This window comes from Microplitis demolitor, chromosome 1, assembly GCF_026212275.2.
Source record: "Microplitis demolitor isolate Queensland-Clemson2020A chromosome 1, iyMicDemo2.1a, whole genome shotgun sequence".
Lineage (NCBI taxonomy): Eukaryota > Metazoa > Arthropoda > Insecta > Hymenoptera > Braconidae > Microplitis > Microplitis demolitor.
In genome coordinates this window covers 20,995,498-21,022,920 of record NC_068545.1, presented here as the reverse complement: position 1 = coordinate 21,022,920, position 27,423 = coordinate 20,995,498, and the positions used below count along the sequence as shown (strand labels likewise).

The 27,423-nt window shown below is 32.8% G+C and overlaps 5 protein-coding genes across 8 annotated transcripts; 3 read left to right on the top strand and 2 right to left on the bottom strand.

The window, feature by feature from the left end:
• Positions 1 to 68: 68 nt before the first annotated feature.
• LOC103571187 (calcineurin-binding protein cabin-1) lies at positions 69 to 12,737 on the bottom strand. 2 transcript variants are annotated; one of them, XM_008549242.2, is made up of 6 exons: positions 12,679 to 12,737; positions 12,377 to 12,543; positions 7,120 to 12,238; positions 6,588 to 6,841; positions 2,220 to 2,383; positions 69 to 2,132 (listed from the first exon to the last, which is right to left on the bottom strand). In XM_008549242.2, exons 2-6 carry the CDS (start codon positions 12,458 to 12,460, stop codon positions 77 to 79), a joined length of 7,677 nt encoding a protein of 2,558 aa, XP_008547464.1. In that variant the 5' UTR covers positions 12,461 to 12,543; positions 12,679 to 12,737; the 3' UTR covers positions 69 to 76. The 2 variants fall into 2 exon arrangements, with proteins under 2 accessions (XP_008547464.1, XP_008547465.1); XM_008549243.2 differs by having other exon boundaries at positions 12,641 to 12,730.
• On the top strand, positions 2,762 to 4,688 carry LOC103571186 (uncharacterized). Of its 2 annotated transcripts, none has more exons than XM_008549239.2 (4): positions 2,762 to 2,937; positions 3,041 to 3,293; positions 3,467 to 3,895; positions 3,972 to 4,688. In XM_008549239.2, exons 1-4 carry the CDS (start codon positions 2,882 to 2,884, stop codon positions 4,284 to 4,286), a joined length of 1,053 nt encoding a protein of 350 aa, XP_008547461.1. In that variant the 5' UTR covers positions 2,762 to 2,881; the 3' UTR covers positions 4,287 to 4,688. The 2 variants fall into 2 exon arrangements, with proteins under 2 accessions (XP_008547461.1, XP_008547463.1); XM_008549241.2 differs by having other exon boundaries at positions 2,765 to 2,937; positions 3,095 to 3,293; positions 3,972 to 4,685.
• Positions 5,109 to 6,535, top strand: LOC103571185 (uncharacterized). Its single transcript, XM_008549238.2, has 4 exons — positions 5,109 to 5,282; positions 5,358 to 5,550; positions 5,631 to 6,059; positions 6,136 to 6,535. Exons 1-4 carry the CDS (start codon positions 5,227 to 5,229, stop codon positions 6,448 to 6,450), a joined length of 993 nt encoding a protein of 330 aa, XP_008547460.1. The 5' UTR covers positions 5,109 to 5,226; the 3' UTR covers positions 6,451 to 6,535.
• A 183-nt stretch (positions 12,738 to 12,920) lies between the features above and the next one.
• LOC103571190 (constitutive coactivator of PPAR-gamma-like protein 1 homolog) lies at positions 12,921 to 22,838 on the top strand. 2 transcript variants are annotated; one of them, XM_053739719.1, is made up of 14 exons: positions 12,921 to 13,010; positions 13,715 to 14,132; positions 14,256 to 14,428; positions 14,523 to 14,636; positions 14,705 to 15,221; positions 15,298 to 15,930; positions 16,017 to 16,155; positions 16,462 to 16,587; positions 16,669 to 16,786; positions 16,862 to 17,165; positions 17,234 to 17,505; positions 17,843 to 17,932; positions 18,004 to 18,113; positions 18,196 to 22,838. In XM_053739719.1, the coding sequence occupies exons 2-14, from the start codon at positions 13,925 to 13,927 to the stop codon at positions 18,341 to 18,343; spliced, it is 2,952 nt and encodes a 983-aa protein (XP_053595694.1). In that variant the 5' UTR covers positions 12,921 to 13,010; positions 13,715 to 13,924; the 3' UTR covers positions 18,344 to 22,838. The 2 variants fall into 2 exon arrangements, with proteins under 2 accessions (XP_053595694.1, XP_008547471.1); XM_008549249.3 differs by lacking the exon at positions 12,921 to 13,010 and adding an exon at positions 13,046 to 13,138.
• On the bottom strand, positions 22,829 to 27,408 carry LOC103571193 (nardilysin). Its single transcript, XM_008549250.3, has 8 exons — positions 27,023 to 27,408; positions 26,872 to 26,960; positions 26,637 to 26,788; positions 25,048 to 26,573; positions 24,703 to 24,987; positions 24,251 to 24,629; positions 23,640 to 24,153; positions 22,829 to 23,058 (listed from the first exon to the last, which is right to left on the bottom strand). Exons 1-8 carry the CDS (start codon positions 27,370 to 27,372, stop codon positions 22,916 to 22,918), a joined length of 3,438 nt encoding a protein of 1,145 aa, XP_008547472.1. The 5' UTR covers positions 27,373 to 27,408; the 3' UTR covers positions 22,829 to 22,915.
• Positions 27,409 to 27,423: the final 15 nt, after the last annotated feature.

The window sequence follows — 27,423 nt, the reverse complement described above, 5'->3', positions numbered from 1 at the left end:
TGTATATCACATTAAATATTTAACAAATTATAAAACGAGACAATTAATTATTTTGTTTAAATTTTAAAAACTGAGTTCAATCATCTAAAGTTATTATTTCAACACTTTCTTTAGCATGTTTATCAGCTTTCGATGTGGAACTGCTTGTCTTTCCTCGAGGAATATCGAACATGGTGACGGTATCGGCAATTGTAGACCTAATGTTATCCGCAGCTTTGGGTGGCACGACACTGAGTGATAGCGGAGGATTTTTAATGTAATCAGTAGACTTGGAATGAGTCTTAGCCTGGGGGATTATTTCCAAGTGTGAATGCTGCTGGAGCTGCGTAAGCATGTTGATAGTCTCGGCAGTGCTGGACTGTGACAATGAAGCCGGCATTGCCGTCATCTCCACCGACTTAGGCTTGCTTGTGCCTTTGCGGAAGCTCATCGGCTTCACTGAAGATTTAGAACTTGATGAATTTACTGGACTGACGGAAATTCCGCTTAGATCTGTTGATAAGTAAGGAACTCCCATCATCACCGCGGAAGTAGGCATTTTTAGAACATTTGATATATTATTTACAGCTTGGGCGGTTTTGCTGGATGGACGCTGCTTTTTAACGGGATTAGGAGGTGCTTGTTGAGCTTGCTTCTTCAATTGCAACTTGTGTTGCAAGGACGTTCCACTTCGTGAAGACAGACCCATTGGGACAGGCGTAATATTGAGACCAGAGTTACCTAAATTTTGGTGAGGCGGAGGAATATTCATTATACCCGAGGGGCTGGCACTTTTTAACGGTGATACTGATAATGATGAGCTGTGAGCAGGCTGTGGTTCAGTTAGACTCTTCGAAACACGAATCTGTGGTGCAGAGACCTGCTTCGGAGGGCCTGTTTTTGTTGGTTGAATAACCGATGGCTTTAGCAGCGAAACTTGAGGATTTGATGCTGCAGCTTTTGGCTGTTGTGATGTCGACATACTTTTTGAACTATGGATATTCAAATCAGAATTTACTGACGAGTGTTTTGTTTTTGTTTTTTGTTGCTGAGCGGTACCTCCAATGGCTGAAATTGATATGCCGTGAGGCAGTTCTTTATTAGTACCTGCAGTCGTTGTTTTAAAATTTGATTGATTGTACGCTGCAGAACTAGTGGTAGCAGTAGTGACAGCAGTGACAGCAGCACTGAGATTTAAAAATTGTTGGACAGTTAAATTACCAAGACTGCTCATTGCTCCGAGATTACCAGAGCTGACTGAAGGAACAGAACCCATTGAACTGGTTGTCATTGTGGGTACGCTGCTGACATTAGGCAAACTTGTAGGAAGATTTCCAAAATTACCGAGAGAACCAACGGGCATTGATGTTAAATTGCTTTGACATTGCCGCAAAAGATCTTGATAGTTTCCCATTTGATTCAAGTAATTGACTGCCGTTAATGAATCCATCATATTAGGATTGGCAAGTCCCGAGGACAGCATTGACATCATAGCGCTCTGATCCATAAGAGGGTTCATAAAAAATGGATTCATCAGAGGTTGATTACTTGTACCGAGGAAGTTTCCAAATCCTCTTTTATTGTTACTGTAAGAGTTCATTATATTTTGATAATATTTATTGACATTTGGTGGACGACCACGTGGTCTACCAGTTCCTGGATTCTTGTTAGTTTTACGCTGCTGGAACGTCTGGGGAGACGTAGGAATTGGTTGAGACTGCGTCACTGGGGTAAAAGTGACAGCAGAAGTAACTGGAGGCGTTGGAATAGTTTGATTTTGATTTAGATTTTGAGTTTGTTGTGACGTTTGATTGGCCACTATTTTATTAGCAAGATTCTGCTGTTGACAGAAGCGCATTGCGTCTTCTAGAAGATTACCCGCAGATGTTTTCATATCTCTGTAAGCTTTGTAAGTATCGACAAGTAAAGTAGCAAAAGCTTGGACTTCTTTGCCCTGGAAGTTCTTTGACACCTGCTGATAGATTTTATAAACGTCCAATAGCACACGGGTTCTAGGATCTACCCGGCAGAGCTGTGTGCTGTCGTTAGGATTTGAAGGACCCATAGATTGAACACGTGTTCGTAATGACTGCAAACAAAGCGTTAACGCCTGCCGAGACAGCTGCTCGCGTTCTGAATCCCGCACATATTTTCTATAAAAAATAAATAAATTTATTATCATAATCTTATCAATTAGTTCGAACAGCAGCTCAGTAAATAAAGTAAAAAAATTTACGTACTTATCAGCGTCAGGAGTTTTTCGCAAGTGAATACACAATTCCATCAACATGCGGCTATCATCCGTTTCCTTAAGTACCTGCATCAACAAATGAACACATCGCGACATGTGCGATGCGAAACTTCCTGGACGATCAATTTCATCATTTGGAATTCTCCAAACTCCCTAAATAAATATAATTATAAATATATATAATTATTCAAAATTTCATTTATGGTTTTTTTATCAGTTTTATTATATATCATTTTTATCATTAATAATTAATTAAATAAATACATAATTATTTTATTAATGATATTCGATGATTATTTTTTGTAAAATAGTTTTATTGCGGTTTATATATTTTTCCTATGTTAAGCAAGTAATTAATTTTAATTTATTGTCTCAAATTACTGAATATAATCGTATTGATAAGCACCATGGTCACGCTTGTTTGTATCGAGCTAAGTGGTCGGAACTGTACTTAAGTATAGCGTTAGATTGCGAGATAAACTAGTACTTATGAAGCGATCTATATATATTTAACATTGAGAAGAAAAAAAATGATAAATAAGACGCTTGAATTCTTTTTTACGTCTCCACTAGTCTCGTAGCAACAGGAAGTTGTTGAAATAAAAAAAATTTTGATTATTTGGTAACTTGAATATTTAATAATTTATTATTATGAACAAGTTGATAGTAACTCTGTTAGTAATCTTTATACTTGTGGTAACAGCGGGGTAAGTATTGATATTTGTTTAAAAAAAAAAAAAAAAAGATCAATGTAAAGAAATTTGCTGTAGAGAGAACCTTTTCCACTTGATGTAACGAATTAAATTGCAGAAGTATTTGTTATTTTATTTTAAAAAATGTTGATTATAAATATGGTTGCGATAGCGCGCATTCAGATAAACTTGTAATTGATACGGATGCTGGAGCCGATGATGCAGCGGCTATCCTGTTGATTTTGTCGGCATGGGCGAGCAATGACACCAGTTACGATGTAATCGGAATCACGTGTGTCTATGGGAATACTTATGAAGAAAATGTCGAACAGAATGTACTCAAGACTCTCACTGTTGCCAATTTATCTCACGTAAGATTATTTTGTGTGACTGTACTTTTCATTTAACTTCTTTTCGTAAATCTGGAGTGAATGCGGAGCGGATAGTTATTAGTTTACTCGATCTCCTTGGAGTAAAATTCACTCCTAATTTTTTACAGTCTACATGCCATTTAAATAACTCCTTAAAAATTTAATTTTCACAGATTCCCGTCTACGCGGGAGCAAAGAAACCTTTGATGGACGATTATATAGCAGAAAATTGGTTTGGTGTTGATGGCTTAGGCGACTTCAATTTTGAAGATGAAATCATCGGTGAAGTTGATCGATCTACTCATGCAGCAGTAGCCTTGGTTAATTTAGCTAAAAAGTATCCTGGTGAACTTAATGTACTTGTTCTCGGGCCATTGACAAATATTGCGATTGCAGTATCACTGGATCCCGATTTCCCGCGCAATGTAAAAAGATTTTTCATTATGGGGGGCAGTGTATCTAGTGTCGGAAACAAATCTCCAGGTGTTGAATACAATTTCGGAAGCGATCCTGATAGTAACTTTATCGTCTTAAATATTGTTAAAAATATTCCACATCTTTTATTCCCGTGGGAGACATGTCTTGGCTCGAATATCTCTAAAGTATTAATATTAATTTTTTAAAAGCAATTTTCTAATAATATAAGTTATTAATTTATTTTTTTTTTTGTTTCTGCAGAGCTGGAGAGTCAATGAGTTGGGTTCAATAAACTCGAGCTTCATAGAGTTTTTAAATAAAGCCGAAAACAAAATCATCAGTTATGGTTTACAAGCATGGAATCCATCGGATGCTATGGCAGCCGCTGTGATGCTGTGGCCAAATTTAGTGAAAAAATCTATTACTGTCAACACGACACCGGTGATTGATGGAGCGGCAAGAGGATCATTGCTGATCGACTATGCGGAATTGACATCAAAACCAAAGAATGTTGAGATAATACAAGAAATAGACGTCGAGGAATTCAAACACATACTCACATATTATTTATCATAATTAATTCTATGCAGTTATGATAAATGTGAGGTCATTTTAACTAATGTAAAAAAGTATTTACAATATTTGAGTACACTGATAGAAGGATTTATTTGAGAGTAATAAACTAGATTTATACAAACTCATGTGAGAAGCTTCCTTGAGAAATATAAATATTTATTATCAGTTAACGAATTATTTTTCGGCGAATATTATCGGTAGATGGCTGCATATAATCATGTGTATTTGCATATATTAGCAGGAGACTAACTGGATAGTGGTCATATTTTATATAAAATAGAAAAATGATTTTAAACAATTGTTTATTAATTATTTAATAAATATACTTTTTTTATTATAATATATTCTTTATCTTGCCACTTAAAATAAATTTTTAAATATATTTTTATTATTTATATTTTGAGAGAATCAGACTATATCTTCAAATACGTTAAATTGCATCAAATATATGAATTATTAAATATTAATAAATATTTTGAGCCTGTTCATTAATAAACCACTTGCTAAATATTAACAAATTTTATTAAATCGAAAAAAATCCTTCTGTTAGTGGATGTTTTAATGGGCCACTCCATAAAATGTATGCATTTATTATTAATAAATATAAAATTTATTTTTATAATCATAACTTTACATAAAATATGTCTCTAGTTTATTGATTTTAAATATTTCTCGATGGATAAGCAATAAGAATTAAAATGTTAATTGATTCGCGCTTTCAAGATAAGGTAAAAAATAGTAAATGTTATTTTGCAAAAGATAAGGTATTGTTAGTGTTAGTAAACTAGCAAACGGAAAATTCATTATCGTCAACAAAAGCAGGAATTATTATGGAGGTTAATAAGTTTTTTTTTTATTGGTAACTGGAGGCCACGACTCAGAGAATAAGATATAAAAGAATTAAATTTCAATCGGCAATTTAATTGTAAGTAGACTAGTTATGAGTGCAGCGATTATAATTTTAGCATCCGTCGTCATACTCTTGCTTTTAGAAAAGTAAGTACATAATTATATTTATTATAATGTATGAGGGGAATTAATTATTTTATTGGACAAATTTAATGGGGATAGTGTGAGCTCGGACAAACTAGTGATTGATACGGACGCTGGTGCCGACGATGCACTTGCAATTCTGTTAGTACTATTAGCGGGAAAGATTTCAAATTATGAGCTCCTGGGAATCACGTGTACCTATGGAAACACTGATGAAAAAAATGTTGAACAGAATGTACTAAAAACTCTTACCGTAGCAAATTTCTCTCATGTAAATAAATTTTTTATTTTAAAAATAAATTTATCAGATGGTAAATTTCTGTAGTTATTGTGTTAAATTTTTTGCAATAGATTCCTGTGTATCGGGGAGCACAAAAACCTTTGATGAGCAATTTTACGTCGGATAAATTTTTCGGGGAAGATGGTTTTGGTGACTTTGATTTCGAAGATGAAATTAAAGGTGAAGTTGATGAATCTGCTCATGCAGCGATAGCTTTGATAAATTTAGCACAAAAGTATTCTGGTGAACTGAGCATACTTGCTATTGGTCCGCTAACTAATATCGCATTAGCAGTATCACTAGATCCAAATTTCATGAATAATATCAAGAGACTGTATATTATGGGAGGAAGTATAGCAGGCAGAGGAAATAAATCTCCTGGTGTCGAGTATAACTTCGGGATGGATCCTGACAGTGACTTTATTGTTTTGAATGTCACAAGAAATAAGCCGAGTCTTTTATACCCTTGGGAGACTGTTCTTAAATTGCCAATTCCAAAGGTATATATTTTTCATTGAACTAATTAATTATTTCTTATAGTGAATAAAATAAATAATGTATCGTTAAATTTTTCAGGGATGGAGAATTAAAGAACTTGGTTCGATTAATTCAAGTGTAATTAAGTTTCTAAATAAAGCAGAAAGAAAAACTTTTAGTACTAAATCTCCAATGTGGGGACCGTCAGATGCCATGACGGCTGCTGTGATGCTCTGGCCGTTTTTAGCAAAAAATACAATTGAAATAAATGCAACACCCGTTACAGATGGACTCGCTAGAGGCACTATGCTCATAGACTATTCTGAAAAAACCGGAAAGACAAAAAATGTGGAAATCGTTCAAGAATTTGACACGGAAAAATTTAAACGCTTATTATTATATTATTTTAAATAATATATCCACGTAAAGGATTATCTTCACCATTGATAAGCAATAACTAATAGTAAATTTGTTTATATACGTAATGACTGTTCAATTCAACCGATACTAACTTAAATTTTTATAATTGACAAAAATAAATTGAAACTTACATTAAAGAAGTTTGTAGTTTTTCTGTCAGCAAAAAGTCCTTGGAAACTGAGGTCCGCATAGTATTGACATTTGTATGTACCCAGCAGAAGGTCACGGCACTTGTCGTTGTCTTTGGCTGTCTTGTGGTTGAAGTAAAAATGACAAAGGCGGTAGATAGATTTGTAATGCTCAGGAAATCGTAAAACACATTGTTCTAGTCCAGCTAGACAATATGAAATTAATCTTGCGACCTCTCCATCCGTATAGTATTCCTCTGAAATATTAAAATATAATAATCAATCATTTTATGATCTCCTTTTACTAAAATGCTTATCAAAAGAGGTTCTATCTTTTTTTATCGGGCCTAGGGGTCCTGTTTATAGCACTGAAGCTTTGCGTTTGAAGTTCAAAATCAAGTAAAATAATCTAATTTGAAATCAGAGTTTTCTATATACTTATACCTATATTGTGTAGCTACGATACAGCCAATTGGCATATAATATTAATAAATAAACAAATACATTTTCTTAGATAACAAATAATTATACTGACCCTTTTCTTCGATAGGACTGGGACTAGATTTTTTCTTTTCAGCATCACTGTCGCTAGATTCACTATCGCTGTCACTTGAGCTGTCACTACTTGAGCTGTCATCACTGCTGCTACTAGACTCATCACTGCTACTGTAGCTCGAATTATTTGTTTCCGTTGTGCTCGTAGTCAATGTCGTCGTAGTACTTTCTTGCGAACCGCGTCGACTTATCGTAGCTTCTTCTTTCGTCGAATTACTTTGACTCTTTTTTTTCTCATTAACTTTATCATCTTTATCTTTGATGGCATGAGAATCTTCATTCGACTGCACATCATCAGCCTGCTGCCATTTACTATCATTTTTATTGACATCTTGATTATTATCATGAAATGACACCTGAGTTTTATTGTATTCCGCATTTTGTTTCATTAATGTATTCATTATTTCTTGAGCATTTTTACTTTTACCATCTTCCTCGCATCTCTTTTCCATGGCACGAGTCTTTTCATACTCATTGCGAGTTTTTGAAGTTCTTGCGCAATCACCTTCATCACTTGATATTACCATAACTTCATCAGAATCTTTCTGAGTTGATTCATTCTGCGTTACGACGTCGCAGACATTAATAATCAAATCGTCAATAAGACTTAAAACGTCTTGCATCAACTGTAAGTGCGAAACGTTTCCCATTTTGATTCTTTTCGACGATTCATCGGGTACTGGCTCTCGCGGTCTCTTTTTGTCAGTTTTCAGTTTATTTGTTTCAGTGGTTTTCTCTACAACGGCAATCTCTTCAACGCTATTCGGGCGTTTTTCTAAATTTGTACCGCTTTTTGGGACAATCTCCGTATTTTCAACAGACTCTTTAACAGGAATTTTGTAATCAATGTCATCAGAATTAGATTCGTCTCGACGTTTATTTTTACTTAATTTAGATTGGAACTGCATGAATGGTCCACTGGCACAATCTAACAAACACTTCCAAAACAACTCACCCAACGATTTTTTAAGTGGCTTACTCTCATGCTGCTCCAGATACTTCAAAATACTTGCGTGTATACGATAATGTACTTCCAGCGCTTCAATTGACAAATAATGAGCATTTTTATGACTAATTTTTTTCGGATAGTGAGCATTATTTCTGTGTAACAATTCGCTGGCTGTAGCATAGTGTTCTAAAAATACTGGAGGGTCATGATTTTTTTTCTCTGAAATTTTCGCAAGCATGTAGTGATACAACCACCGCTCGTCTTGCATCTGCGCTGCATCGTCGATGTTTGCCAAGTAGATGCGATTTGCGGAATTAAAACAATTCGCGGCGATATCAAGTGTGTCTTCTTTTCGTTTTTCGAGGATTTCAAACTTCTCCATACTAAGAGTGTCTGATTCTTGCTTCAGTAGACGTGAGCAAAATGAATGAACCATGTAGACAAAGTTGCCGTACTCAATCCAGATGACACTGTGACCTGGTTTTAGTTCCACCGCGTGTTGATAACAACACTGGGCGATTTTTGCTTGTGACAGTAATTTAGTGATGTCTGAAAGTGGCTTACAGTTATTTAATGTCGTTCCCATGAGTGTGCTAACGGACATAGCAAGTGCAACCCATGAATTAAAAGCATCAGGATGCAGACAGACGTCCATGGAATAATATTTTGCAGCAGACAGCCAATTGTTATTCTTAAATGAGTAATCACCTAGAAGATAGTACAGAGAATCGATTTTATATGGCAGTGGTTTTTTTACTTTTGGCATTTTTTCAATGTCACCCACAATATAAGAATTTATCTCATCGACTATTCCACTCGGATCGTGATCCCGTGGTACTAGTGAATTTATTTTTTTAAACAGAATTTTAGTATCCGCGCTTATTGACATGGCTCGAGGAGTATCAAATTCCGGTAGGACATCTGGCTTATAAAATTCAAAAAGTAGTTGAGCAATTTCCCATGTCAACGGAATTTGTGGTACTCCATGATCCTCTAAATGTTTAGGTTTTGTTTTATTGGCTCTATTAGGATGACCGTAAAGACACCAAAACATTTTTTCCAAATGCTTGGTAATTTTTTCACGCACTGCAGTATATCGTGCGCTGCACATTCTCGGTATGACTGTTTTTATTGTAAAAAGTAAAAGTTTAGCTTCGTTAATACAACACCAAGAATGGCGACCCAGGAAGTCATGACCGACGAAAAGCAGCATGATAGGCGCGGGAATGTCTTTGTCTTCGTCATCAGAATCAGACTCTGGGTCATCGACTGCTTTAGACTTAGAAGTAGTACGCGATTTCGCTCGCTCGCGGTCATCTTCGTACTGGAGAATGTGATGCAATAGAATCCAAGGAGTGACAGACTCCAATGGCATCTCTACTGCTGTGTCTGGTACGTCCAACTGATGACAAAGTATCTGGACTAATGTCTGAACTAGTCTGGAGGCTTTTGTCTCAGCCAAGTATCTTACTACTGATGACCCAGAAATATCGACGCAAGATTCTAATTTTTCCAAGCAGTTTAATACACTAGAACCCCACTTTTTCTGATCAGTCTCGTCTGAAAAATTATTATAACATTGCCAGGCTTCGTGCAGACAAGTTTCAGCCCAGACAAAACAATCTTCATACTGTTCCAGTTGCCACAAACTCTCCAGCAACATCGACAGTTGCTTTTTACGATCAATATTCAGCTTAACATTTGTCAATGAATCGTTCTGTTGTTTGGCAAACTTGAATGTGTCCTTAAGTATAAGAGACAGTTCATAAAATTTTTTTTCCTCATGAAGTTTTTGCACTTCCCCAAGTTTCTGCCCACGCTCAATTGACGTCAATCTTTTTTGAACTATGGGCAAAGCAATTCGAGAATTGTGTTTACAGTTTGGTAATTTAACTAATAGCGTTGGAAAATACTGTTTGAATTCTTTCATATCATGAAGAAGAAGCTCTAAACTTTTCTTGGCTATCTCAGTATCACCTTGGCACAAAAAAATACTTGCTTTTACCCACAATACCCGCAATAAAAATATTAAATTTTCCTCATTCAATAAATTATCACGAACACTTGCAAAAATAATGTATCCAAGTTCTTCAGACGGGATCCCAGTCCCGAACTTGTCAACTGTCGCGGATGGTAAAACTTCTGGTTTATTGTCCAGCCATTTATCAGTGTGTAGTTCACTAAATAACAAAGTCATTTCGGCGTCATATTTTAATATAGAATCCTCTTCCGAAGCGTCACCGAAAGGCGAAGAGTGTGGGATATGTTCGCGGGTAAACAAATAAGCTTGTTTATAAATTTCCGGCAGTTCTTTCGGCCACTCGTGATTCCACTTCGTACTCATGAGTTCTGTATACTTGGCAATAATTATCATCAGGTTATTTTTGCCGCTGTGCTGGTTGACAAAATCGATAACTTGATTTCTTTCAGTCTCGGTTCCAAAGTACTTTTGAACGTCGGAGTCGGGAGACGGAGTTGGACTCGAACTTTTGCTCTCTTCATTGTTAACATTTTCTTGACGCTCAAACAGCTGATACAGGTCCATAGTATCCATAGAATCGTCCATACTTTTGGTAGGATCATCTCGAACTATTTTAGCCGTGTCAGGCAGTAAATTAGGCGGGAATATTCTTCGTACCATTTCTTCAAGCTGGACGTCGTCTCTCTCAGCTTCTCTTCTATTAGAGCCGCGTACCCGAGCGGATCTTCTCATACTGCTGCTACTCCAAGCCCACTGCTGCAAAAAACATAAAGAACTTCTCCGTCTCTTCTTGACTTTCTGCTGTTCTTCCTTACCCTCAGATTTATCACTGGGTTTATCATCCGACTTGGACGCTTTGTCACCACACTTTTCTACTGGCTTTCCATCATTTTTGTCAGCTGATTCAACTTTACTATCACTCTTGTCTTGTATCTCTTCAATAGACTTCTCAGTATTTTCATTAGCGCTCTCACTTGACTTTAAAATTTCAACCTCATCATAAACAGCGCTGCTGTGAAACACGATGCTATCTTGAAGTTTATTTTCAGCCTGGTCTATCTGCTCGATATCTGACTCCATCTTCAGCGGATCCTCATCTTCAATAATATGAACATCACTTGAGCTTGATTTTTCATCATCGCCATCCACATCCATTTCGCTGTCTAATTTAGCATCCGGTACCTCTTGATCATCATCATTTTCTCCAGAATCACGGTGCTCACCTTTAACATCCATCTCAACATCAGTAACGCTCTCCAACTCAGAACTAATGTCCACAACCATCTCAGAATTCTCTCCTTTTTCTTCAGCTTCAGTACTATTTTGATTAGCCAACGCCTCAGTCTCATCAGTCTGAATATCTAATTTTATTTTACTGATAAAATTTAAATTATTATCACTCATATATTTATGCATATCTACAAGACTCTCTCCGAGTTCTAGCCACGAGTAGTTCTTCAGTGGCTTGTGGAGCGAAAGATCTGGCAATGGTTTGTATTCAAATTCCGGCTTGCAAAACTCTACCCACCTGCCAGCAATTTCTTTAGCCTCAGCAATCAATGCGTCGCCAATAACTCTGTCGAATTCAGTATCAAGTGGCGGATCCAGCGCCCAATCAACGTTAAATAGTTTGTAGCTTTCCTCAAAATACGGTACTTCTTTATAAATCTGTTCACGAAATGCCAGACCTTTTATATAACTCGAATCTCTTTCTAAAGCCATTGATATATACAAAAGACAATTCATATAATCCGGTACTGCATACGTCGCTGTAATAATATTATCCAAACAAGGCCAGTGATTAGGGTTACAATTAAGCCCTTGTTTGAATGCCGAGCAAGCGAACTCGAGATTCGAAGTTTTCATCGCCAAAGTACCCATGCGACACCACAGCATCACATCAGTTGCATCGAGATTAGCAGCTTCCCAATAATTATTGATAGCCTCTTCATAATTTTCCATCTGACCATAAATAGCTCCGATGTTCTTAAAACAGCAGTACTTCAATGACAGCATCGGCCGCGCTCGTCCATCAGGTACTTCAGGTTTCTCCACCTGATCCAGCAGTTCAGTCTCCAGCAAATCTTTGAATATACTCAAGGCATCTTCTATTTTATTTTCTTTACGCAGCTCCAGCGCTTTATTGTACTCCGAAAGAGCAATTTGTTCCTAATAAAAATGAACCCACTAATTAATAAAATAATCAAACAGTTTTCGAAGGTCATACAATTTTATCTTTCAAGTACCGGCTCATTTTTTTCGACTAGGTTATGCTAGATAAAAAACTTCTATTTATCATCAATTTACCTGAGCTTCCTTAGTAATTGTCGGAGTATTTTCTTCATCACTTTCCTCACTGGACTCCTCATTCAAGGCCGATATTTTCATCATTTTTATTTATTTTACTATAATTATAATTTATTTAAATTTAATTAACTCAATATGTCATCATTTCATGTAGATCAACTTTTTATCTAAAATAAAAAATATGAATATTAAATATCTTCACAATTACAAACAATTCTTAATTGTTATTTTAAAATAATAAAACATTATATTAATTAAAATTACATAAAATATAACAATTATAATTAAAATCACAAGTTTACCGCGTTCAAAATAAAACCATGACAACACTCCTGTTGGAACCATAATAATTGCGCGACAGTGTTATAATAATAACAACAATAATAATAGTAATAATAATAAATAATTATGATTATTATTTGTATTTGAAACTGGTTACCATCAATAACAAAGATAACGCGCTTGGATACCAACATTTTGGTTTCGCGTTTTAAATATTTGCCGCGCAAAACAATCGGCGCCAGCGTATTAAGAAACGAAGAGACGAAGGCGCACACGTAAAAAAAAAATTGGTAGTGTGTGTGTGTGATTTCTGTTACATTTTAGGAGCCACGATGATCCTCTTGGATTTAGCGTAAGTATTTTACAGATAATAATAACAATAACTAGTGGCATTAATTACAAACATGGTAATATTATTAAATAATATGGACAGCGTAATTATATTTAAATATCACGAGTCCAGTTGATAAGCTTGCATAAGTAAGGGCTGTCTTTGTCTTTAATTTTTTCTTTTTTTTCCTAGTCCATCGCCATGCCGGTGTATAAAATCTATCTTCAATTTAATAGTTTATCAAAACCGATAAATTTATTTATTCATTTGGAGTTATATAAATTTTTTGGTTTATCTTTGTGTCATTGATAGACAAAATAATGGATAGTTAATTAATTGTGGTTATCTGTAAATATATTTATATATATTTATGGTGGTAGTGTATATAATTATAACAAATAATTTTATTGCTACGTCTACAGTAAACAGAATCAATGGCGTTCCTATTTATAGTTAATATTTCAAATGACGCTGATATTTATTTTCCTATTGTTATTATAATTATTATTATTATTGAATTTTTAAATCATTACGTAATTTTAAACTAGTTAATTATCATGTGGTATTTATAAATTATAAACAAGTCATGAGTTATTTATTTTTTTAGTTATTGTCGATTAATTGCCGGCTTTTATTACGATACTTATGTTATTTTTAAGCTTATCAATAAATATTGTCATTATTATTATTATTTATTAATTATTTTTTATTATCTTATTTTATAGATTTCAATTTGCGGCATACCGAGACATGTTAGAGTAAAAAAATATTTATTTATTAATTTACGATAAAATTATTTTAAAAAAACGAAAACAAAATCAGTTTAAAATAAAAGTAGACAAAAAAATTGTAAATTAAAAAAAGAAAATTCAAAATTAATAACCAACAAAAATAAGAAAAGTTTGACAATCGCCAGAAGATAACGACAAATAAAAATGGGTATACAAGATTTTCAAACTTTCTTAGATAGTAATTGCGTACCAGGAGGTGCAGTTACCGTGGATTTATTAAAAATTGCACGGCAAGTTATTCAGAGACAGCGAAATCGCCTTAATAAAGCTCAATCATTGCAATCACCATTATTGCGTCTTGTTTTGGATGCCGAGTGTTGCCTAGATCGTCTTTACGGTGGATATTTTTCAGGTTTGTTCAGTAGTATATATTTTAGTAAACGATAAATTATAAATACTATTTAAAAAGTTATTGGTAATAGCAAATATGTTATTGTGATTGAAATAAATAAATGTTATATTTTTAATTGAATAGACTGGGCGTGCGGTGGACAATGGAATCGTATGCTCCAGTTTCTTGCTATTTTAATTCAAGCGACTGAGCTGTCAGGAGTTGACTTGGTGGTATTTTTCAATGGTTGTAATGAAGCTCCACGTCGTTCCGAGTGGATTCAGCAGCAGCTTCAGATGCGTAATAATGTTAATAATGTACGTTATTAACAATACAAACAAGATAATAGTTTAGACAAAGAAAAAAAAATATTTACACTGATAATTACTTATTTATTTTATTTAATAATAGGTTTTAAAACACATTGCCACTAAAGGAACCCCACCACCTAAAATTTGGTGGACACCTCCTGTTTGTTTACGCACTAGTTTACGTATGGCATTGCGTCATTTGAAAGTATCTGTGGTAATTATCATTCACTAGACGATTAAAATATTTTTTTACTTGGTATTAATTGTTTATTTTAATTAAAGATGTGTAGTATGGATGATCATCATCAAGAAGTAATTGCGTATTGTCGTGAAAATAGTTTTAATGGGCTCGTTGCCGATGACGGAGAGTATGCAGCTTTTGATCCGCCTCGTTATTTTTCTTCTGAACAATTAAAACTAACGTACAAAGGGTCTCTAGACACTAAAGAATATTTAATGTCAGAAGTTAATAAATCACTTGGAGTATCAGCAGAGAGATCTTGTATTCTAGCTGCATTACTCGGAAATTATATTTTGACAGAACAAGAACTAACAGATTTTTATAAAAAATTGAATATAAATATAACTGGGCCAAATAAGACAAATATTGATCAATCAATTAAGATAATAGCGGGATTTGTTAAAGATCTTCCATCAATTTGCAAAGACGTTGTGGCCCAAAAAGTATTTGGCTCACTGACTGATCCTAGATGTTCAAAACTTTATCAGTCCGTCCAATATTATATTAACGGAACCAAGGAAGGTTTTTTGCATTACAAAACATCCAAGCCAACTAAATGTCAGTTATTTTAATTTAAGTAAATAATTATTCATTTTAATTATCAATTAATTTATTTAAAATATAAATTTTACAGCTTGCAAACCAGAAGCTAAAAAACCGGCTGTAAATAAACAAAATTCGGCAGAAACAGCGACGACAGATGGAAATTGTACCATGGGAACATCACGATTTGCTTCAGAAACTGCTGAAAGTGAGCGCGAAAGTTTGGACGCATACAATCAAGCAACGGCAAATGCTAAAGCAGCGCCGCAAATTGTTATCGAACCACCAGGGGTACAGTCTCAGATAGACGGTGATAACGTGAAAACTGAAGATGACCAGCATCCTGCGGAACCAACTGTAAATGGTACACACAATAATTTGATGAGTTCATCAAGCTCGGGCAGCAGTTCATCAGCCACCTCACCATCCCACGTCACTACTGAGCAACCCAAGACATCTGAGAAACCCATCAGTATTCCAACTACTGTTCCCGAAGTTATGAGAACTGCATCTGAACGTCATCAGAAAGGCTTAATGTCACCTCATATATATCAAATACTCGCTACTGGTGAAATTAAACTGCCCGTATTACTGGAAGATGAAAATAATTGTGAGTTCCCATCTATTCACGTTATTTATCGACCGGTAAGACAAATGGTCTATGCTATTTTATTTAATCTTCATCATCAAATATTTATGGCGACTAAAAATAAAGAAAAAGGAGGTAATTAATTTATTTCATCATTAACTGCTAATTATCATTGACATGACAATTAATTGAGTATTGATATTCTATTGTTTTTTAAATAGACAATGAAAAAATTGAAGTGCCTGATATTATAATTAAAGAATGGATATGGTCAAAAACAAACCCATATCAATCGCCAGAACTTATTAAAGCTGAACAAATAGGATGGGGTGTACCAACAATCCAGCGTCTGTGGTTCGGGTAAGTCATTTAATATTTAAATGTAATTTATTTCGTTGTAATTTATGCATTAGCTTTAAACAAAAATGGTTATGGTGTACAATTGAACTGGTTATTTAAATATTAAACGTGACTTTTAGCAACTGGGTGTTCATTATTAATAAATACAGTTTGCTCTGGAGAACATTTTAAATGTATGTTGGCTAGTCTGTGTGTATATTAGTAATGTTGTGTTTGTGTATTTCAATTTGTGTATACTGTAGAATTTAAATTTCCATCTAAGGTATCTTTGAATTTTTTATTTATGCCATTAATTTAATTTTACAGAACTGGCATTGAAGACAAACGCCGCAGACTTCGCGGATTCCTCACGTGTATGAAATCTGATACATCTCTCATGTTGAATATTTCTTATGTACCCCAACACTTGCTGGTCATGGCTTGTGTACTAAGGTAATTTATCTTATTTTTTTATTCATTTATATTTAAATTTATCAGTACGATTTAATTTACTCTTTAAAAAATTTTAATTAGATACATCATGAGTTTTTCGGACAAAATAAAAATATTGCGGCGTCAAGAACTCGATGCTTTTATTGTTCAAGCATTTTCTCCGGATTTAATGAATCCTCAGTACCTCCAAGACCTTCAGGTACTTATTGAACCCAAAAAAAAAAAAAAAATGTTTGCTATAAAGCAATTGCAATTAAAATATAAATTTTTCTAGCTTCCACTTGTAACATTCCGTGGCGTTCAATTGGCCACCTTGTTTATGGCCGGTGTAGAGACAGCCCTCTTAGCTAATGATGCTTGTGGTGCTCCAATTCCTTGGCTCATGTGTTGTCCTTGGTTGTTCTTTGATGGAAAGCTGTTCCATCACACACTAGCACGTGCTGCGGTGGCTAAAAATCTACTTGAACTCTGTGGGGGTCACATTGATCGCGTTGTAAAAGTTGAAAGAATGCGTAAAGCTATCACTGAAGGTTTTAATCCTGTATATGCTCGACCACCACAGCCACCAATAACACCAAGTAATTTTTTTTTAATTAACTAGTCAACTTATTTATTCTGTAAATATTTAATCTAATAAATTATCTAGATATAATTCCTGGTTTCCGGCCACTGCCACTGACATCAAATGGTCTGCCAGTTAGTTGTGCATTGAATGACACTCAGAGTCGTGCTCGCATCAATCGTCCAGGAAATATTTTGCCACGTGAATTAATTCGCAGATCTGTACCATCACGCGGTGGACAGTTAGAAATTGCTGGAGTTGTTGTTGGTCAATGGGGTGCCAATTACGGTCAGCCAGGAAGGATCCAAGGTCATCAGCCATTACAAGGACATCTTCGTGGAAGATTTCCCTCACAGGTAAAAATTAATTGTGTTTTGTAAATTACTGCAATAAGCGCGACGTAATTGTCTTAAGGTATTTTGTCATTAAATTATTAACTGTTTTATAATTTGATGAACGGCCTGATTAATTGTCAATATAAAATATATTTTAGAGATAGTGTAATATGTGCATTTTATTTGTAACGCTAATCCTATTATTGGAGCTCCAGATTGTGGATGCATTGGTGAGAATCAGTAGTATCTGTTTTAAATAATTCTTGTTTTAAATCTATCAATTAACGCGCGCACGTATACTATTATTTGAATTTGAAGTTAGTTGTGTGATGTAGAATTTTTATGTTAATTGTTTTAGGTGCCATTGCCGCGTTTAAATGCTCGTATGTTTCAATCACGAGGAGGCAATAATTCAATCGCAACTCGTGGAAAGAAAACTCAAATGAAAGTAAGTAATTATTTATTTTTATTTTTTTATTTATAATTTATCATATTCCAATAAATTTTATTTATTTATAGGCAACGAGCAAGAAAAAGTCTGCGGTTAAGAAAAACCAAGAAAATGATGCGAAGAAAGATTTGAAAAATCGAGACAACATAGATGACGAAGTTAATGCTGATGCCTTCTCGTAAGTTTATTGAAGACTGAAGTTTAAATTTCAAAATCTTGGCGGTTTTTTTGTTAAAATTAAAAATTTATTTTTCTTCTAGTAAATTATCGGTGAAAGATGTAAATGCCAAAGAAAAAACAGGATCTAATCAACAAACAGAGAGTGTTGTCAACGGTGGCAGCAAACCCCAGGAGAAGGGTCAGGGCGATGCATCTCTTAATGCATCGCAAACGGTAAAAGAAAATTAAATTCATCCGAAATAAAAATTTTATTTCGGGTTCTGGGACGGAGGAAGAATATTTTATGCTCTCGGATGTGACGAAAGACCGCAGCTAATATCTTTATATGACTATCGAGCGGTCGTGCACAAAAAATACTTTATTATTTTGCATTCATTTATTAATTAATTATTTAAAAAAAAATTGCTAAATATTATATGAAAAAAATTTTCGCAGCTGCGTTGCGAATTAGTTAAACAATTCTAAAAACTATTAATTAAGAGTTATTTTTTCTTGTTCTGCTAAAGTTGTATTTTTTCATGTTTGTACAAATTTATTATAATTATTTATAATAAAAATCAAACTTACAGTTGATAAAAAAATTTATCAATTAAATTTTTTTTCTTTATTATCGCGTTTATGTTTTAAATATACATACACTATTATTATCATTAACTTTTTTTTTGTTAATCAAGTGCACTATAGCTCGATGTGCATATAAAGCTCTAGTGGGGCCAATAATTAAAAAAAAAAAATAATAAATAAATATCTGCATTAGCCAGTAATGAGTTTGATTCTCAGACATGAAAATGATTAAATGAATGAACTAAATGTATAAATAGATCGATTAATCAATCGTTACTATATCTCACTGCCAAAAATATCGCCGTACATACATTAGTTTAAAAAAATAATGAACGAACATCATTATAGAGCACGACAAAAAAAAACAATTTAGTAAAAAGATCATACTCGCCACGATAAGCGCGTAAGTTTGACTGATTGGCGTGCATGCGCTGATTAAGTAATTAAAAACAAACAATATAATTAATAAATATAAAAAAAATACAAATGTGGTCAGCTGTTATAGATATTTAATTATTAAGGAATGTGATTATTTTTTTTACCATGATATAAAATATATATTTTCCGGTATTATATGAAATGCTCGCTTTCAAGAATGCACGGTCTTGATATCAGGTGCCTCATGTAGTTTTATTGCATGTGATTATAATTATTGTAAGTTTATTAACATACGTATCTCCTGCGGATATAAATATAAATGTGAGGAAATTAATGAGGCATAAGATACCTCGACGGTATTATTAGCGTAAAGAGACTGATGCTTTTCATATAGGTAAAATATATATTTATATATAAATATATACGAGTCCCTACATTTATTATTACAAGTATGTGTGATAGCGAGTGTCCGCAAGTACACCCAGTGGGTGACGATTTATTCAGGTAGGATCTCTCGTACTATATTATAAATAAATCAGTATGTATGTCGATAACGAGTGATTGAAATGTCGTGCCTGATTACCCTAGGTCGGAGTTAAGGATTTAAAAAAAAGTAATTGAATAAATAAATAATTAACAATAATTGTTAATGTTATTTATATAAAATAGTGTATTATGTACGCATGTGAGAATGGATTTATAATGAATGTGATTGATTTGTGATAGTGATGTGATTTGTGTAAATATAAATATTGTATGCAGATCAATGGGTATAAATATTATTTATTCTCGTAAGGATCTGGTTGATTAAATGTAATGAGAGATAAAAGTAAAAATAAAAACGTGATCCGGATGAAACTCATGGCATTGATATGGATAATAAAAACAAGGCTGATAATGGTTTAATATTAAATATATGAGCCATATAAAAATATAATATGATAATAAATGATTGATGATTTATGATAAAGGATTTTAAAATGTAAGAGTATATGATAATTAAGGGAACGGAAGTAATATACGAGAAAGAGAATATGCCGTTTAACAAAAGTGAGATCAAGAGATTGAAAAATGTTATATTTTTGTAGATTTGTTATTGCATAGTTAATTATATGCATTGTGACAATGATAATTCTTTATACGGCAAATAACAATTTAATAAAATGTCGTTATATAACAAAGTTAGGAGGTTGAAAAATAATTTTTATTTTTTTGGAGATTTAACGATTATGTGCGTTGGAATTTTGAATATGTCAACTTGAGGGCATTTTCAGACAGTGTCCCCCACTTTTTCAAATTGTTCATTGACTCAACTGTCATAATCACGAGTATAAATGTAGCAGGCATCAGGCAAATTTAAAATTATAAGTAAATAGAGTAAATAATTTAAAAGATAACATTTTAAAAAAATACACTGATTAATTTCAAAATTGTTAAATGCGCAGTTTTTTTTTAATTTAATTTATTAATTACTCTAGTTATTGGTAGTTTTAAATTTGTCTGATGTCTGCTACACTTATGATTATGACAGTTCGTCATTGAATTTAAAAAAAAAAAATGGCGGAAATTCTCTGAGAATTTTCTTTAAGTTATAAATAAAACAATAATTGTTTATTTAATCTCGTTATTATCAGACGTATTAATAAACGCATGTGTGCCTCCAAAATAATAATTAATTAATCCGTTTTAAAATCTTAATAAAATAAATTACACATGGATTGTGCTTTTTGAGAATGACTAATTAATTCAACTCTTAACATAATTAACCTTCTGTAATTTGATGATAAACATCAAAACCAATATTGACATTTCTCTACAAATTATATTAATATTTCAAAAATATGATAATTATGATTACAAATGTCGAGTATTATAAGAACGGATTTAAAAAAAATTGTGACTAGAATGTACAATATTCCGCGCTGTACGTTTCATTTTAAAGCCGCGAAGATATTTAACAAAAACAATAAATAAACATTGACATGCAACACAAAAAATATTTGCCATTTGTTAGTTAATGACCAATTACGTTGATTATAATTAAATGGTCTCATGGCATTTAGAAGTTACTCAAAAATATAACAAGACAAAAAGAGTTACAATGATGATAAAAAAAAAAACGTTGATACACTTGATAAATATTATTACTGCTGCTGAATGTACATGACACTTCAATAGCAAATAAAAAATAATGAAATTGGTTCGACGCTAAGCAAAGTGACGAGCGAATGGAAAAGTGATGCAGAAGTATGATGGAAAATTTGATGATACAAAACATTATACAATATTTAACTTAATAAAAAATAAAATAAAAACGAAGCAGAACCTAAATGCGTAAAAAACGGGTGTCAATGCACTTGATTTATTTGTTATATTCGTAGCATTTTGGGACCCACAACAAAATAAAAACTTATTCTGTATTAAATTATACTGTACACGTTTAAAACATAATCTATCGTATATTGTAATTTAAATATCTGTAAACTCCATTTGAAAAAAAAAAATAAGAAAAATAAAAAAAAAAGTATATATATATATTATGCGCCGAGTTGATAAAAAAAGTAAATAATTAAAAAAATAATAAAAAACAATTAAAAAAATATAAAAAAATAAATGCATAAAAATATCTAAAATACGATACTGAGAAATATGAATTTTGAAAATGCTTTTGAGCAGTAGTTTGTATCGTATGTCTCTTATTATTCACAAAAATATATAAAAAACAAAATATTAACAATTAACTTTTATTATTATTATATTTTGTTTCGATTGTTTATCATATAAAAATGATAAGTTTGTTAAATTTATTTTAATTGTATTATTATTAATTATTGATGTTTAAAAAAATTCAAATAATACGTCGAGTATTTGTCGTTTCACTTTAAATTTTGTAAATCGCACTGGGCGATTTGAAAAAAATATTAAGGTTTTAAGTTTAATTTTTATTTTGTATTAATTACTCATAAATGTTATTTTGAATTAATTAACAATTAATTATATATATTTTCTCTGATTATTTTATTTTGTTGTAATAATTAATGCTTATTAAAAATATTTGTTGTAAGACATAATGTTAGAAATTTCACAAGGTATAACTGTAGCAATTATTCGAATTGATAACTAAAAATAAAGATTTGAACCACTATATTGATGTAGATGGAAGCGCACGTGGGTCCCATATAATGTCCCCATGAAAAATAGTACGTAAAATAACCAAAAATCCAAAAAAAAATAGTAAACGTAAAAGTAAAAAAAAATATTACTACTAATGTGTTAAATTTTACCCATATCGAAAAAATATGAATTTGATAATTAACTGATGTAAAATCTGATAAATATATTTTGTGTTTTTACCTAATTACTATTTCTATATATTTTTGTTTAATTAATTATTTGATTGATAATTTAATTAATTAACGTTTATAATTTACGACGAATAAAATCTGCGATGGAACGAGTGTACTGTAAAAGAGTGTTATGAAAAATGCTTATATTAATTAACAGGTTTTTTAAAAATATCAATAATTAATAAATTAAATATTTCAACGTTAAATTTAAATCGTGAATGAGAATCTGAATAATGAAAAAAATTCTCATGGCGATTTTTGTAACACTTTGTCGGTTCTCCCCAAAAAAATATATGTACACATCATGATAATAAAATAATAACAATAATTATTACTGGTAATTGGTTACACTAGCATAAACATTTTGTTTATAATTGGGATTAATCTTTTGAATGAATTTTGAGAAGGAACTAAAATAAAAATGTAAAATTTAATTAATTGTTTATTAAATCCCTTTCTTTTTTACATTTAAATTAATTTATTTAAACCGTCAATTATTATTTATAAAAGGTCAATTGCTGTAACGTTCTGGGTAGACATATAATCCAGATTTAAATTTTTCAATATTTTTTATAAACACCCTATTATCTTCATCCTCATCTGTATGTAAATACTGCAAGGCATAGCTGGCATCACTAAGTTTAATTGCTGACTCTAAAAAAATTTAAAATATATATATATTTATTAGTAATTACGTAAAGGGCCAATCATAAAATACGTCTCGCAAAAATTTACCCTTTTTAGACCCCCTGCCCCTTCGTCGCGCTATGTCACATTTCCTGCGACCGTCTATTAATATTGCGTCATAACTGATACCCCCCCCTTACATTATATATATATATATATCAATTAATTTCTGTATTTAAAAAAATATTATTTGCAACAAGGAAACTTGAATAAATTTCTTTGATATTGAATATACAAGGAAGCTTATTTTGACGGACTGCAACGTTAACGCCGACGTTGAAAAACAAATAACAAAAAAATCAAACATAAGTAAATGTAACAAATTATCGAGCCAATGATGGAAATATATACGTAGAAATATTTATATATTTACAAATATGAAACTAATGACTTTCTATTGTAACAAAAAAATTAAATTTAAAAAAACCGTACGAAAAATTTTGAAAATTATTTGATGAACTGCGAAGGTCTGCGACTCCCTCTCCCCCATAAGTGCGAACGTATTTTAAAACCGGCCCCTAGTTATAATTCTTCAATTAACTATTTACCTTCAGATTTATTAATTTCATTGTCGCTCAATTTTTTATCACTCTCCTGTCGTTGTTTTTCCGTACCGACAACATGAATCGACAATTTACGGAAGTTATTTCCTCCGACAATATGATCTTTGAACCAATTTCTCAAATCTTTGAGAGTTATCTGCCGAATTTCGTTGGTTTCTCGTGTCAGTCTATCGAACATATACTCCCCGCATTTAATCTCTGCCCAATTACGAATCACCTCTTCTCGCAAATGAATATCAGCACACTGTTTTATTTTAATAAGACCCTCCTTATGATTCTCAAAATCTTTATCCGACAAAGACTCAAGTTTCTCATAAAATGATTTTAAAAATTCCTCTATCCGATCATCAACATGCTTGACACTAAATTTATCAGCTTGCGTACAAACTGAGATCGAGTACCCAAATACACCATAGGTATCACGCAATAGACAAAATACGTCATATCCAAGTTGCTCTTGTGTTCTTAATTGATTGAATAAAGGCTCTTCCATTATCATCTAAATCATCAAAGCATTCAATTTAAATTATTAATAATTTTACATTCAATTAATAATAATTTACTGATACATTAATTTGCCAATTTAAAATACTCACCGTCAATAATTCAATTGTAACAGACAATTTTATAGATGCTAAACCTGATTGATAATAATTTGTAACAACAGAATTTGAATCCGTTGAATTAAAATTTTTAAATCTGCAGTAATGTGCTCCAAGGGGCAGTGACATTGTCCGTAGTCGTGGCAAAGTATTTGGTAATAGCGGCCCACATTTTAAAATATCAAAACATTTCAATACGTTATTTTTAATTTCATCTGACGTCGTGTTGCCTTGGATTAATGACTGAATATAAATGTGTTTAGTAAAGTATTTAACAAAGTTTTTAAATTCTTCAAATGATATTTTACTGCACGCCGCGTGTCGATCCATAGCCGTCCAATGTTTCAACATAATGATCGATAACCTTACGTCTCTATAATTTAAAAAAATTTAATAAGTTCATCACGTTTACCTTCAGTCACTAGAAATCATCAATGATCACTTACTTTCCTAGTTTAGAAGGCTTTAAAAACGTATTATAGTAAGCTTTTAGTTGTTGTTCTTTCATCACTTTGAATAAATCCTCCGTGACAATTTCAGGGAAATTCGATATATATTTAACAATCGTTTCAAGAAGTAGCGGAAGTTTTTGGTTGAACCCGTAGACTTTTATCAGTAAACCTTTTTCACTTGAATTGACTTCGTAACTCAATTCAGCGGCTACTGCTGCATACAATTCTTCAGCAAGCAATTGCTTTAGTACTTCTACCATCAAATCACACATAGCAGTTCTGAAATAACAAATTTTATAAAAAAAAAAAATAAAGTAAATTTTACGCAATGAAATTTACCCTTCAGGTGAAGATGCGATCATAGGCGATATCAATTGGAAATTCATATGACATTCAGGCAAACGAAATTTAGCATCAGGTTTGTACCAGATTTCACAAAGAGTGTCTTGATGAATTTTAACCGGCGCTTCGATTGATTCGGCGGGAATCAAAGTAAAGTCATCAGTTATGAAAATATTTGGCTCGGGTAAATGGAACTCTGGCATAGCGTCAATGTTTTTCCAAGACTCTATCCAATCAGCTGGAATTTCCGTGTCTGTGTACTTGGTTTTAAACCACGGCTCTTCTTTATCGAAAGTTGAATCGTCAAATTTTTTGTCAAAAATAATAATATTGACATTGTCAGGAGTCAGAACATCCATGCAAGCTCTTATTGATTCAGGATTATACTCAAAGTAGAGTTCACTTCCAGTAATATAATCAGTTGACTTGTAGTAATGCATGTTTTCACATAAACTTTCGACGTTTTCAATCGAAGGCACTTCGTCAGTGAAACGGAAATTCGTATCTTCAATCATACGAATCTCATCAAATATTCTCTTTTGCGGTCCTAATTTGCGTACCATGTTGATGTATGAAAATATGGCATCGATAACTTGTTTTAAATGTTCGTGGCCTTGGTCAGTAAGGACTAGAGACAAACTGAAAAGAGCGTACATTGAGCTGTGTTCAAACCCACTCTCTCCATTGCCGCTGTAAATATCAAGACACCACATTTTCTTCCTCAAGTAACTTATCAATGAGCCCTTACCCTCGTGCCCGATGATCCAAGAGATGTACTGATGAGGTTTTTCTTTGTAAAGATGATGAAGTGGTGGCATTGTCCATGTCAGCTCGATTTGACAAACGTCTTTTACTGGTTTAATTTTGTAAATACGCCTAAAGCTAGCGGTGTCAAAAGAATTGGCACCTATATGACAACTAAAATCTTCTGAAGGTAAACTATTTGTCGGTACTACGGAAAAACATTTTTTTACGTAGTCTTCTAGGGTATCTAAAGGCAGACGTGCTTGAATTGCCAGAGTCATACGATGCGCGCTGTAATGACGTTCACGAAATTTATGTAATTGCTTGTATAGATTGTCATCAGTTATGTTGTCACGAAGAGTTACCAGATTTCCCCAAGTAAATTTAGTGGCAGGATGACTTGGCTTAGCAAGACTGCAGAACAATTGCTCTTTTCTATTTGAGTCTGAAGGCAATGCCATTTGAAATTCACTTTCGATGGCTTCTCGTTCCCGAGTTATTGCATCTCGCAGCATCAGAGGGGCGATAAAAAATTGAGCGAAACGATCTAATGCAGAGTAAAGATATTTTTCATCAATTTCAAAAGTAAATGTTGTTAACTCAGGCTCTGTAGATGCGTTATCAGAACCACCGCGTTTTTTTATAAAAGAATCGAAATCGTTTTCAGCAGGGTACTTTTTAGAGCCCATGAAAACCATGTGCTCAAGAAAATGAGCCATTCCAGGTATTTCAGAGGGATCGCTGAAGCTTCCAACTCCTACGCACAATCCGCATGCAGCCTAAATATCAAAAGCAATTTAAAAGTTTTAATTATTCAAAATAATCACATTTAATTGTCGTACCATTTTTTCTTCTCTCTTAGACAAGTGAGCATGCTTATCATCTTCATCACTCATCTCCATCTCTTCACCCTCCTCTTCATTGTCGTCTTCGTCATCTGAAGACCCTTCTTCACTCCCTTCTTCGTCGTCTTCATCACTGCTAGCTGTTGAAGCTACACAATTTAAAAAATGAAAATGAAACCAAAGTAGCGAAATGAAAAATAGGTTTTTAAATTTTCACCAGAGTTATACTGACCTGCATCCTGTTCACCAGCTACTTTATCAGTCAAATCATGAGTATCAGAAATAAGGAGCGCAGTTAGGCCATTTGGGAGTTTAATTACTCTAAAAAAAATTAATCATCAATAGCTCAATTTGAATGAATTTAAATTAAATAAACAACATACTTGTACTCTTTTTTATCGTTACTCGACTTGACAGGATTATCTAAATATTCAACTTTAACATCAACATAAGACTCGTGAATTTCATTAGAATCTTCATTTTTATTTTCATTTATACATTCATCAGTCTTCGTTTTGTCATTTTGTTTAAGGTTAGAATTACTTTGAGAATGTAAAGTTTTAACATTTTTCGGAGTCACCATTTTATATCTTTTAAATTTACTACTATTCAATTTTAATTTTTTTCTACTCGATTCCTGGTAACTGTATAAACGTTTTGGCATACTACAACTTAAATTTAATTTTTTTACCGTACATTCGAGTAAGCGTTTAAATGAACACAATGATACCATGTGGCCGCTTGTCGCCACATGACATCCGAAGTAACAGACAACTTTAAGATG

Coding starts and splice junctions, on each gene's coding strand:
- LOC103571187 (XM_008549242.2), bottom strand. CDS start 12,460: ATGATGAAAATATCGGCCTTGAATGAGGAGTCCAGTGAGGAAAGTGAT. Junction 12,239..12,376: donor CAATTACTAAGGAAGCTCAG/GTAAATTGATGA, acceptor CATTTTTATTAG/GAACAAATTGCTCTTTCGGA. Junction 2,133..2,219: donor AAAACTCCTGACGCTGATAA/GTACGTAAATTT, acceptor TATTTTTTATAG/AAAATATGTGCGGGATTCAG.
- LOC103571185 (XM_008549238.2), top strand. CDS start 5,227: ATGAGTGCAGCGATTATAATTTTAGCATCCGTCGTCATACTCTTGCTT. Junction 5,283..5,357: donor ATACTCTTGCTTTTAGAAAA/GTAAGTACATAA, acceptor TAATGGGGATAG/TGTGAGCTCGGACAAACTAG. Junction 6,060..6,135: donor TTAAATTGCCAATTCCAAAG/GTATATATTTTT, acceptor TAAATTTTTCAG/GGATGGAGAATTAAAGAACT.
- LOC103571193 (XM_008549250.3), bottom strand. CDS start 27,372: ATGGTATCATTGTGTTCATTTAAACGCTTACTCGAATGTACGGTAAAA. Junction 24,988..25,047: donor ATCGCATCTTCACCTGAAGG/GTAAATTTCATT, acceptor TTGTTATTTCAG/AACTGCTATGTGTGATTTGA. Junction 24,154..24,250: donor TTACAATTGAATTATTGACG/GTGAGTATTTTA, acceptor TTGATGATTTAG/ATGATAATGGAAGAGCCTTT.
- LOC103571186 (XM_008549239.2), top strand. CDS start 2,882: ATGAACAAGTTGATAGTAACTCTGTTAGTAATCTTTATACTTGTGGTA. Junction 2,938..3,040: donor ATACTTGTGGTAACAGCGGG/GTAAGTATTGAT, acceptor ATTAAATTGCAG/AAGTATTTGTTATTTTATTT. Junction 3,294..3,466: donor CTGTTGCCAATTTATCTCAC/GTAAGATTATTT, acceptor TAATTTTCACAG/ATTCCCGTCTACGCGGGAGC.
- LOC103571190 (XM_053739719.1), top strand. CDS start 13,925: ATGGGTATACAAGATTTTCAAACTTTCTTAGATAGTAATTGCGTACCA. Junction 15,931..16,016: donor TAAAAATAAAGAAAAAGGAG/GTAATTAATTTA, acceptor TTTTTTAAATAG/ACAATGAAAAAATTGAAGTG. Junction 16,156..16,461: donor ATCCAGCGTCTGTGGTTCGG/GTAAGTCATTTA, acceptor TTAATTTTACAG/AACTGGCATTGAAGACAAAC.